Here is a 12,953-nt window from a genome sequence, read left to right on the forward strand (position 1 = left end):
CAACAGAGACACAGAAAGACACCTGAAATCCAGTGTTTCTGTAGAGAATTCAGCATTGTTCTTTCATTAACAGGTATCATTGATACCAATATAATATGAACAATATCGTCTACGAAAACGCACGTGAAAGTGAATGGAAATGTAAATTAAACTCTTTGTGTACATCAAAAAAAACTTGTTTCATTTTGGAACACTGCGGTTATACCTCCTTTCACCAATTAAGAGGTATTAAATATGAAATAATACGCTTGTTAATTCAAATGTTTCATATGTGGCTCCCGGTAGGAATAACAGTGCGTTGCGTAATGTATTTGTTAGGAGATATCCACAAGGCAAACCCCGAGTGACGTGTTCCCCCTCTGCCAGGCAGAGCTGCTGGGTGCAAACTCATTGACAGACTGGGGTGGGTCATGCAGTCACCCGACAGGTAACCAAGGCTTTGGCTGTGAGACAGGTGCGCGTTCTGCCTGCACCTTACCCCTCCTCTCCGAAGGTAACACCACCGCGGCGGGACAAACCCGGCACAAGCGGGACACGGTTATACGAAATAAGGTAAGAATACTACTTTTCAAAAGTTTAGTTAACACTGACAGAAAAAAAAATCTGCCTTATCGCCAAGATTCATCTACTGATCGAGAAATAGTGTCAACTGATACCGACCACAGATTCCTGAAATACTCTCTTTTGTAAAAGTTATTTTTGTAACAGCTATCGGGTCGCGGAAGGAGAGCAACCTATTTTGAATAATGTGAATACGATAGAGGGGACAGGCGGTTTAGGAAGGCTATCAGTAATTCCAAATCAGTTAAAATATAAATTGTTCGAACGTCTATAAATGGTTATTTTTATTTATTTATTGATTTATTTATTTTGGGTTTTAGTGCGGATCCGTTCATCTCAGTCATAACTTTATGCAGTACACTTATGAAACGTATATATTTCTTTTAATAATTAATAACACTATTTGATGTGTTATAAATTCTTCACTAGTGTATAACCATAATAATACACACACACACAAAATAAAGAAATATATGTATTTTAAAGGAATTCAGAGGAAGAATAGTTTAATGATAAGCAGGGTTGTTTGTAGATCACTTTGTATACATGGAACAGGGTATGCTGTGGTAATCAACCTACAGAATCACGGAAGAAACAAGAGGCTGTCACTCAGTTTGGAAACTCTGTCAAGCTGTGCAAACATCCTGACTTCTGTACCCACACACCCTGACAGTAGTTAACCCTTTCTTCATTTGATAAAGCTGGGTTTCCCCTGCAATCCAGTATAAAACTAGTACATATGATAATTATAAAAGGTTTTTTTTTTTTTTTTGAGAAAAAATTGCTTTGCATTTAATTTCACTGGACATCAACATCTATGCATCAGCCAATGTCTTTACAGAAGAGGCAGCCCCATCTTGTCCTAACCTTATCACAATCTTACCCCAAACCACCAGCTTAACCTTGACCTTGAAGTCACTATCAGATTGCAGATGTGCTATCCAGTCAATGTGGATGTTCCTGAAGTGTTTAGTACCAGACAAATGGAAAGAATTCAGAAGAAACAAGCATTGAGCCAGGACAACCCTAGCAAATTCTGATCGCCCATGGAGCTGTCAAATGGAGTTTATGACTGTAATAAAGGTCGCATAGCTGATACTGTATGTATGTTGCAACCCCTCACAGTTCAAAGGTGCACTTTGCAATCTGTTTTATCCATATCTAAAAGAAGTCAAGCTGATAACAGCACCCAGCACTGAAAGATAATCGAGATGACATAACAGTAGAGCGATGCAGGTACCGCAGTCCTCTCCAGAGCAGCTGTGTCACCTTGCTCTGCACTAACAGCACATTGCACAAGCTGCAATTCGCCCTTGCAAATGACACATTTAAACCCGTTCTGTGTGAGAAGCTGTGTAACCGGTTTGGTTAGTCTCTGGAGTTTCCAGGACTCATGGGAACTCTGAGTGTGGCTTTTGTATTTAGCAGCTTATGTTTAATAAGTACATTCTTTCCATGCTAATCAAACACAGAAAGGTTTGGAGCGTAGGATCACCCAAAGCAGCCAGTAACAGTCTGAGGCAGTTTCATGAGTTAAACTGTGGTTTATTCATACAAATAATCTTTGATAGAAATGTCTTCAAATAACTCCTGAAATAAAGCTTTAGTCAAAAGCAAGTCTTCAGCCCGGCAGTTGTTTTTATTGCTTTATTCATGTATTTTTATGTTTTTCATGTAGTGTGAGAGCCCCCTCTCCCTTTCTCCTCATCTGTCTATCACTGTATCACTGACACTGCCCCCTCTCCCTTTCTCCTCATCTCTCTATCACTGACATGCCCCTCTCCCTTTATCCTCATCTCTATCACTGACACTGCCCCCTCTCCCTTTCTCATCTCTATCACTGACATGCCCCTCTCCCTTTCTCCTCATCTCTCTATCACTGACACTGCCCCCTCTCCCTTTCTCATCTCTATCACTGACACTGCCCCCTCTCCCTTTCTCCTCATCTCTCTATCACTGACACTGCCCCCTCTCCCTTTCTCCTCATCTCTATCACTGACACTGCCCCCTCTCCCTTTCTCCTCATCTCTATCACTGACACTGCCCCCTCTCCCTTTCTCATCTCTATCACTGACATGCCCCTCTCCCTTTCTCCTCATCTCTCTATCACTGACACTGCCCCCTCTCCCTTTCTCCTCATCTCTCTATCACTGACACTGCCCCCTCTCCCTTTCTCCTCATCTCTATCACTGACACTGCCCCTCTCCCTTTCTCCTCATCTCTATCACTGACACTGCCCCCTCTCCCTTTCTCCTCATCTCTCTATCACTGACACTGCCCCCTCTCCCTTTCTCATCTCTATCACTGACATGCCCCTCTCCCTTTCTCCTCATCTCTCTATCACTGACATGCCCCTCTCCCTTTCTCCTCATCTCTATCACTGACACTGCCCCCTCTCCCTTTCTCCTCATCTCTCTATCACTGACACTGCCCCCTCTCCCTTTCTCGTCATCTCTCTATCACTGACACTGCCCCCTCTCCCTTTCTCCTCATCTCTATCACTGACACTGCCCCCTCTCCCTTTCTCCTCATCTCTCTATCACTGACACTGCCCCCTCTCCCTTTCTCATCTCTATCACTGACACTGCCCCCTCTCCCTTTCTCCTCATCTCTCTATCACTGACATGCCCCTCTCCCTTTATCCTCATCTCTATCACTGACACTGCCCCCTCTCCCTTTCTCCTCATCTCTATCACTGACACTGCCCCCTCTCCCTTTCTCATCTCTATCACTGACATGCCCCTCTCCCTTTCTCCTCATCTCTCTATCACTGACATGCCCCTCTCCCTTTCTCCTCATCTCTATCACTGACACTGCCCCCTCTCCCTTTCTCCTCATCTCTCTATCACTGACACTGCCCCCTCTCCCTTTCTCCTCATCTCTATCACTGACATGCCCCTCTCCCTTTCTCATCTCTATCACTGACACTGCCCCCTCTCCCTTTCTCCTCATCTCTATCACTGACATGCCCCTCTCCCTTTCTCCTCATCTCTCTATCACTGACATGCCCCTCTCCCTTTCTCCTCATCTCTATCACTGACACTGCCCCCTCTCCCTTTCTCCTCATCTCTATCACTGACATGCCCCTCTCCCTTTCTCATCTCTATCACTGACATGCCCCTCTCCCTTTCTCCTCATCTCTATCACTGACACTGCCCCCTCTCCCTTTCTCATCTCTATCACTGACATGCCCCTCTCCCTTTCTCCTCATCTCTCTATCACTGACATGCCCCTCTCCCTTTCTCTTCATCTCTATCACTGACATGCCCCTCTCCCTTTCTCATCTCTATCACTGACATGCCCCTCTCCCTTTCTCCTCATCTCTATCACTGACACTGCCCCCTCTCCCTTTCTCCTCATCTCTATCACTGACACTGCCCCCTCTCCCTTTCTCATCTCTATCACTGACACTGCCCCCTCTCCCTTTCTCCTCATCTCTATCACTGACACTGCCCCCTCTCCCTTTCTCATCTCTATCACTGACATGCCCCTCTCCCTTTCTCCTCATCTCTATCACTGACACTGCCCCCTCTCCCTTTCTCCTCATCTCTATCACTGACACTGCCCCCTCTCCCTTTCTCATCTCTATCACTGACATGCCCCTCTCCCTTTCTCCTCATCTCTATCACTGACACTGCTCCCTCTCCCTTTCTCCTCATCTCTATCACTGACATGCCCCTCTCCCTTTCTCCTCATCTCTCTATCACTGACACTGCCCCCTCTCCCTTTCTCCTCATCTCTATCACTGACACTGCCCCCTCTCCCTTTCTCCTCATCTCTATCACTGACACTGCCCCCTCTCCCTTTCTCCTCATCTCTATCACTGACACTGCCCCCTCTCCCTTTCTCCTCATCTCTCTATCACTGACACTGCTCCCTCTCCCTTTCTCCTCATCTCTATCACTGACACTGCCCCCTCTCCCTTTCTCCTCATCTCTATCACTGACACTGCCCCCTCTCCCTTTCTCCTCATCTCTCTATCACTGACACTGCCCCCTCTCCCTTTCTCCTCATCTCTATCACTGACACTGCCCCCTCTCCCTTTCTCCTCATCTCTATCACTGACACTGCCCCCTCTCCCTTTCTCCTCATCTCTCTATCACTGACACTGCCCCCTCTCCCTTTCTCCTCATCTCTATCACTGACACTGCCCCCTCTCCCTTTCTCATCTCTATCACTGACATGCCCCTCTCCCTTTCTCCTCATCTCTATCACTGACACTGCCCCCTCTCCCTTTCTCCTCATCTCTCTATCACTGACATGCCCCTCTCCCTTTATCCTCATCTCTATCACTGACACTGCCCCCTCTCCCTTTCTCATCTCTATCACTGACATGCCCCTCTCCCTTTATCCTCATCTCTATCACTGACACTGCCCCCTCTCCCTTTCTCCTCATCTCTCTATCACTGACATGCCCCTCTCCCTTTATCCTCATCTCTATCACTGACACTGCCCCCTCTCCCTTTCTCATCTCTATCACTGACATGCCCCTCTCCCTTTATCCTCATCTCTCTATCACTGACACTGCCCCCTCTCCCTTTCTCCTCATCTCTCTATCACTGACACTGCCCCCTCTCCCTTTCTCCTCATCTCTATCACTGACACTGCCCCCTCTCCCTTTCTCCTCATCTCTCTATCACTGACATGCCCCTCTCCCTTTCTCCTCATCTCTCTATCACTGACATGCCCCTCTCCCTTTCTCCTCATCTCTCTATCACTGACATGCCCCTCTCCCTTTCTCCTCATCTCTATCACTGACACTGCCCCCTCTCCCTTTCTCCTCATCTCTATCACTGACATGCCCCTCTCCCTTTCTCATCTCTATCACTGACACTGCCCCCTCTCCCTTTCTCCTCATCTCTATCACTGACATGCCCCTCTCCCTTTCTCCTCATCTCTCTATCACTGACATGCCCCTCTCCCTTTCTCCTCATCTCTATCACTGACATGCCCCTCTCCCTTTCTCATCTCTATCACTGACATGCCCCTCTCCCTTTCTCATCTCTATCACTGACATGCCCCTCTCCCTTTCTCCTCATCTCTATCACTGACACTGCCCCCTCTCCCTTTCTCCTCATCTCTATCACTGACATGCCCCTCTCCCTTTCTCCTCATCTCTCTATCACTGACATGCCCCTCTCCCTTTCTCCTCATCTCTATCACTGACACTGCCCCCTCTCCCTTTCTCCTCATCTCTATCACTGACATGCCCCTCTCCCTTTCTCATCTCTATCGCTGACATGCCCCTCTCCCTTTCTCCTCATCTCTATCACTGACATGCCCCTCTCCCTTTCTCATCTCTATCACTGACATGCCCCTCTCCCTTTCTCCTCATCTCTATCACTGACACTGCCCCCTCTCCCTTTCTCCTCATCTCTATCACTGACATGCCCCTCTCCCTTTCTCCTCATCTCTCTATCACTGACATGCCCCTCTCCCTTTCTCCTCATCTCTATCACTGACATGCCCCTCTCCCTTTCTCATCTCTATCACTGACATGCCCCTCTCCCTTTCTCCTCATCTCTATCACTGACACTGCCCCCTCTCCCTTTCTCCTCATCTCTATCACTGACACTGCCCCCTCTCCCTTTCTCCTCATCTCTATCACTGACACTGCCCCCTCTCCCTTTCTCATCTCTATCACTGACATGCCCCTCTCCCTTTCTCCTCATCTCTATCACTGACACTGCTCCCTCTCCCTTTCTCCTCATCTCTATCACTGACATGCCCCTCTCCCTTTCTCCTCATCTCTCTATCACTGACACTGCCCCCTCTCCCTTTCTCCTCATCTCTATCACTGACACTGCCCCCTCTCCCTTTCTCCTCATCTCTATCATTGACATGCCCCTCTCCCTTTCTCCTCATCTCTATCACTGACACTGCCCCCTCTCCCTTTCTCCTCATCTCTCTATCACTGACACTGCTCCCTCTCCCTTTCTCCTCATCTCTCTATCACTGACACTGCCCCCTCTCCCTTTCTCATCTCTATCACTGACATGCCCCTCTCCCTTTCTCCTCATCTCTATCACTGACACTGCCCCCTCTCCCTTTCTCCTCATCTCTCTATCACTGACATGCCCCTCTCCCTTTATCCTCATCTCTATCACTGACACTGCCCCCTCTCTCTTTCTCATCTCTATCACTGACATGCCCCTCTCCCTTTCTCCTCATCTCTCTATCACTGACATGCCCCTCTCCCTTTCTCCTCATCTCTATCACTGACACTGCCCCCTCTCCCTTTCTCCTCATCTCTCTATCACTGACACTGCCCCCTCTCCCTTTCTCCTCATCTCTCTATCACTGACACTGCCCCCTCTCCCTTTCTCCTCATCTCTCTATCACTGACACTGCCCCCTCTCCCTTTCTCCTCATCTCTATCACTGACACTGCCCCCTCTCCCTTTCTCATCTCTATCACTGACATGCCCCTCTCCCTTTCTCCTCATCTCTCTATCACTGACACTGCCCCCTCTCCCTTTCTCCTCATCTCTATCACTGACACTGCCCCCTCTCCCTTTCTCATCTCTATCACTGACATGCCCCTCTCCCTTTCTCCTCATCTCTCTATCACTGACACTGCCCCCTCTCCCTTTCTCCTCATCTCTATCACTGACACTGCCCCCTCTCCCTTTCTCCTCATCTCTCTATCACTGACACTGCCCCCTCTCCCTTTCTCATCTCTATCACTGACACTGCCCCCTCTCCCTTTCTCCTCATCTCTATCACTGACACTGCTCCCTCTCCCTTTCTCATCTCTATCACTGACATGCCCCTCTCCCTTTCTCCTCATCTCTCTATCACTGACATGCCCCTCTCCCTTTCTCCTCATCTCTATCACTGACACTGCCCCCTCTCCCTTTCTCCTCATCTCTCTATCACTGACATGCCCCTCTCCCTTTCTCCTCATCTCTCTATCACTGACACTGCCCCCTCTCCCTTTCTCCTCATCTCTCTATCACTGACATGCCCCTCTCCCTTTCTCCTCATCTCTATCACTGACACTGCCCCCTCTCCCTTTCTCCTCATCTCTATCACTGACACTGCCCCCTCTCCCTTTCTCCTCATCTCTCTATCACTGACACTGCCCCCTCTCCCTTTCTCCTCATCTCTCTATCACTGACACTGCCCCCTCTCCCTTTCTCCTCATCTCTATCACTGACACTGCCCCCTCTCCCTTTCTCCTCATCTCTATCACTGACACTGCCCCCTCTCCCTTTCTCCTCATCTCTATCACTGACACTGCCCCCTCTCCCTTTCTCCTCATCTCTCTATCACTGACATGCCCCTCTCCCTTTCTCCTCATCTCTATCACTGACACTGCCCCCTCTCCCTTTCTCCTCATCTCTATCACTGACATGCCCCTCTCCCTTTCTCCTCATCTCTATCACTGACACTGCCCCCTCTCCCTTTCTCCTCATCTCTATCACTGACACTGCCCCCTCTCCCTTTCTCCTCATCTCTCTATCACTGACACTGCCCCCTCTCCCTTTCTCCTCATCTCTATCACTGACACTGCCCCCTCTCCCTTTCTCCTCATCTCTCTATCACTGACACTGCCCCCTCTCCCTTTCTCATCTCTATCACTGACACTGCCCCCTCTCCCTTTCTCCTCATCTCTATCACTGACATGCCCCTCTCCCTTTCTCATCTCTATCACTGACATGCCCCTCTCCCTTTCTCCTCATCTCTCTATCACTGACACTGCCCCCTCTCCCTTTCTCATCTCTATCACTGACACTGCCCCCTCTCCCTTTCTCCTCATCTCTCTATCACTGACATGCCCCCTCTCCCTTTCTCCTCATCTCTATCACTGACACTGCCCCTCTCCCTTTCTCCTCATCTCTATCACTGACACTGCCCCCTCTCCCTTTCTCCTCATCTCTCTATCACTGACATGCCCCTCTCCCTTTCTCCTCATCTCTCTATCACTGACACTGCCCCCTCTCCCTTTCTCATCTCTATCACTGACACTGCCCCCTCTCCCTTTCTCCTCATCTCTCTATCACTGACACTGCCCCCTCTCCCTTTCTCATCTCTATCACTGACACTGCCCCCTCTCCCTTTCTCCTCATCTCTATCACTGACACTGCCCCCTCTCTCTTTCTCCTCATCTCTATCACTGACACTGCCCCCTCTCCCTTTCTCCTCATCTCTATCACTGACACTGCCCCCTCTCCCTTTCTCATCTCTATCACTGACATGCCCCTCTCCCTTTCTCCTCATCTCTATCACTGACACTGCCCCCTCCCTTTCTCCTCATCTCTCTATCACTGACACTGCCCCCTCTCCCTTTCTCCTCATCTCTCTATCACTGACACTGCCCCCTCTCCCTTTCTCCTCATCTCTATCACTGACACTGCCCCCTCTCCCTTTCTCCTCATCTCTCTATCACTGACACTGCCCCCTCTCCCTTTCTCCTCATCTCTATCACTGACACTGCCCCCTCTCCCTTTCTCCTCATCTCTTTCTATCAGCCCATTTCTTTCCCCTTCATTTTATCCTTCTTTCCTTCCACCTCTCCCTCAAACTCTTCCCTGCCTCTCCCTCCAGACACTACCTGTCCCCTCTAATCAGATCAGTGTTTCCCTCAGTTGGCTTCTTGTTATCTGATAGTGTTGAATCCCAGAGGCTGCAGCCTCAGAGACACAACCCCAGGATTGGACAGGGAAGCAGCTGCACATGTTTCTGCTCTGTGCATTACACATACCTTTGGGGGACAAAACAACAAGAGACACTGTTTACAAAAAACACAGTATCCCCTGTGGAACAGCGTAGCGGGGCTAATCCACTGTGCCACCTAGCAACCATACACACCCTCCAAAAAGGAGCATGTCCATTATTTTAAAACAAAATCATAAAAGTGAAGGTAAGGAAACTCCTTAGTCGGTAGACCAAGAATCAGTATGTATCACATTTGTTTTGTCATAAAACAGTTTTACAGAGGTGTATTTACGTACAACACTTTTATTACAGTCATAGTTGTGCTTAGCAAACATTGCTGGTAGAAATTGATCTGGATGAGATATTGAGTTATCTGTTATGTAGACACCGTCTGAGGTCTGCTTTACAAACATATCTGTTTCTAACCGAATCCTGTGAATAGTTGCATGCTCTCACTTTTGTTATTTTGTGTATCCCTGGTCTCCTTGCTGGAGTTCCTGAAAGATATCAAGTGTGGGGTAAGAGAAAGATGCTGCAAGACAGGCTGTGTCCTCATCAGTGCTACTTTCCCCCTTCCTCCGGCAGAACCGCTGGTAGAGGGAATGGCGAACTTCAAGGGGCACGCTCTGCCCGGCAGCTTCTTCCTGCTCTTTGGGCTCTGGTGGTCCGTCAAGTATCCCCTGCTCTACTTCTGGAGGAAAAACCGGTCAGGGGGGCACGTCCAGCTGAACTCCCAGAGGCTGGACCTCATTGAGGGGGTGGTCAAGGTGGTCTTCTCCATCGTGGGTGAGTCAAAGACAGAATCAATGGAGCGGTCCGTACCAGTGACGTTAAAGATGCAAACAGCTTTAATAAAATCTCCACTGCTGCTGAAGCAACCTTGGACTTATGTAACGGACAGTAAATATGTATTAAGATATGATTTGCGAGGGGGAAGAATCCAGCGCTGTTAGAGATGTCCTCTTTTGGGTTTTCACATTTCCCAAACCAGCGAGTTCAAAGCAGATTGCGAAAGAAACTTTGTAAAAACGTCTCTGTCTTCAGCGGTTTGAAAGCAGACTCTCTTCTTTAACGCCTGGCTTGCCCGCAGGGATCCTGGCCGAGCAGTTTGTGCCGGACGGACCGCACCTGCATCTGACCCAGGGCGAGGGTCACTCCTGGGTCAAGCTGATGAACTGGCAGCACAGCACCATGTACCTCTTCTACGGCATCTCAGGGGTGGTGGACATACTCACCACCTCCCCGCTGGGAGTCCCGCTGGGGCTGGACAGACTCATGCTGTCCGTGGCTGTGTTCATAGAGGGTGAGCGGACTGCAGAGGGAACAACACTACCAATGGAACTGGCCATACCAGTGACGTTAAAGATGCAAAGAGTCTTAAAATCTCTACTGCTGCATCCTTAGACCTATGTAATGTTAACGTATGATCTATGATGATGTTTACTCAATGACTGTACATAAAAGGCCCCCGTGTCCTCCTCTCACTCTCGACAGGTTTCCTGTTCTATTTCCACGTGCACAACCGAGCCCCGCTGGACGTGCACATCCACTCCCTGCTGCTGATCGCTGTGTTCGGGGGCGCCTTCAGCATCCTGCTGGAAGTGTTCCAGAGAGACCACATCGTCCTGGAGCTCTTCAGGAGCAGCCTGGCCATCCTGCAAGGAACGTGGTTCTGGCAGGTATGAAGAGCTGTCTCTGTGCTGCTGCTGCTGCTTGTGCATACCTTCCACAACCACAAAACACTCCCTGGAGGGGGAGACAACGTCATCGTTCAGGGTTCTGGCAGGTATGAAGAGCTGTCTCTGTGCTGCTGCTGCTGCTTGTGCATACCTTCCACAACCACAAAACACTCCCTGGAGAGGGAGACAACGTCATCGTTCAGCGATAGACTGAGAACGAGAACCAGACCAGGCATCGAGAAAGACTTCTAGTCGAAATGTTTGTCACTGCATTTATTGCGTTTCTTTCAGTATTTACAAATGGAGTAATATACAGTACCTGTCTGGAAAGGTGTGATGCTATATAGTTCAAAATGCAAGAATGTTCTGCAAGATGAAGACGTCAGATTTATTGAGGTGTGTCTTCAGGTGACTTTGCTTCTTTTTGTTTGTGAAAGGCAGTTCAAGGGGGTTTCACTGACCCTGATTAACCAGGACTAACTTACCTACGTTAACATTAGCTAGTCCAAGATTAGGGTTAATCTGTTTAGCCAAGTCCATTTTGCAGCGTAATTCTTCTTTCTCAGATATATAAACCCTGTAATAAAACCCTGAGACAGTGAGAGCTCCGCTTGCTGACGGCTGCTGCTGTGTTGTTTCCCTCAGATCGGGTTTGTGCTGTTTCCTCCCGGAGGAGGCACAGCGTGGGATGAGAGCGATCATGACAACATCATGTTCATCACCATGTGCTTCTGCTGGCACTACGCCACCGCCCTGCTCATCATGGCACTCAACTACGCCCTCGTGTGGTGGTGAGTGGAAACGCGGCTTGCACCCAGCAGGGAAAATAACCATACCACAGAAATGTAATTTATATAGCGATCCTCCTTGCAGAAAAGATAACAGAGCTCTAAACTGCTCGCTAATAAAAATTTAAAAAATATATGTTTTAAGTTTAGATTTAAAGACTGATTTGATTGTTGCCCTCTTCTCAAAGCTTTGAGCCCGATTTAACGTCTGTTTGATATCCAGTCTAGTGTTTCCACTAGTCTCTGCCGAGTCTGAACTACTGCTGTTTTCCTTTGCCTCTAGCTGTGTGCGTCGCTGCGCTGACAGGACCGGAGCAGACCTGGAGCTCGGACGCCTCATGAAACCGTCCAAAAACACATCCCAGAAGGCCCTGCTGCAGGAATCGGACGAGGAGTAGATGCAGGCTGACCTCTCAGCAGTCACCAGCCATAGAGACATCCATGGATACCATTTAAAGCGACATATTCACAGAGGTGAATAGGAGAGTGGGGAGGGAGAGCGCAGGCTACTTGAACACTCCACCTGGTGACCCGGCTAGTACAGATTACTAAACATTTTTAAAAAGGTGTGCTTCTTGAATCACTATTTTATACGTCTTTATTGTACTGTTTTGTATTTTTGTATCTTTTGATATAATAATTGATGCTTCCAGACACTCCGACAAGATGAAGTAATTATTAATTTACTGTATATTAGCTTTGTGTTAGATTGAGTGTTTGAATGCTGGGATAAAGCGAGTTCTAGACTTGTCCCAGCTCTGCGCGTGTTCCTAACCAGCATACAGACATTTAATCATCTGTTAAGTTTGACGGTGACTTAACAGTTAACAGACAGATGAAGCAAAGTATTTATTGATCAGAAAACTGGTTCTCAGCCCAGTTCCTAGTGGAGAGAGGCGTCCATATTGCACCGTAAAACACATCACGCCATGGGCAAGAGCCCAATTTTACACTCTCTATAAACATTCAATAAAATGTAATCTATTAATACAGAAAGCAGTGCCTTTGTATTGTGTGTATCTGAACCCAAAGCCATTCTTTCAAGCAGGAGCCATTGCACAAACCCAACCCTACAGTAAGTATGAGCTGAATGATCGATGCACATGAGCACTGCCCAGAAGCAAAGAGGCAAGGGTCACTTTTAAAATGTCTTTTTTTATATTCTTTACAGGTATTGTGTATGTTACTTACATACACTGATCTAAATAGACTGCTGGTCCTGTCTTTAAGCTAGGACCATCCTTGGCACTTTACATGCAAGTACA

General features: G+C 48.3%; 1 protein-coding gene across 1 annotated transcript; it reads left to right on the forward strand.

Moving 5' to 3' along the window:
• Positions 1 to 393: 393 nt before the first annotated feature.
• On the forward strand, positions 394 to 12,782 carry LOC117966560 (transmembrane protein 45B-like). The gene is made up of 6 exons (XM_059009780.1): positions 394 to 552; positions 9,807 to 10,007; positions 10,312 to 10,524; positions 10,716 to 10,900; positions 11,546 to 11,691; positions 11,972 to 12,782. The coding sequence occupies exons 2-6, from the start codon at positions 9,824 to 9,826 to the stop codon at positions 12,084 to 12,086; spliced, it is 843 nt and encodes a 280-aa protein (XP_058865763.1). The 5' UTR covers positions 394 to 552; positions 9,807 to 9,823; the 3' UTR covers positions 12,087 to 12,782.
• The last annotated feature ends 171 nt before the right edge of the window (positions 12,783 to 12,953 follow it).

Source organism: Acipenser ruthenus, chromosome 39, assembly GCF_902713425.1.
Source record: "Acipenser ruthenus chromosome 39, fAciRut3.2 maternal haplotype, whole genome shotgun sequence".
Lineage (NCBI taxonomy): Eukaryota > Metazoa > Chordata > Actinopteri > Acipenseriformes > Acipenseridae > Acipenser > Acipenser ruthenus.

What these genes read in the sequence shown, in the direction of transcription:
- LOC117966560 (XM_059009780.1), top strand. Translation starts at nt 9,824, where the DNA reads ATGGCGAACTTCAAGGGGCACGCTCTGCCCGGCAGCTTCTTCCTGCTC. An exon ending in GGTGGTCTTCTCCATCGTGG is followed by an intron (nt 10,008 to 10,311) that starts GTGAGTCAAAGA and finishes GCTTGCCCGCAG; the next exon opens with GGATCCTGGCCGAGCAGTTT. An exon ending in AACTACGCCCTCGTGTGGTG is followed by an intron (nt 11,692 to 11,971) that starts GTGAGTGGAAAC and finishes CTTTGCCTCTAG; the next exon opens with CTGTGTGCGTCGCTGCGCTG.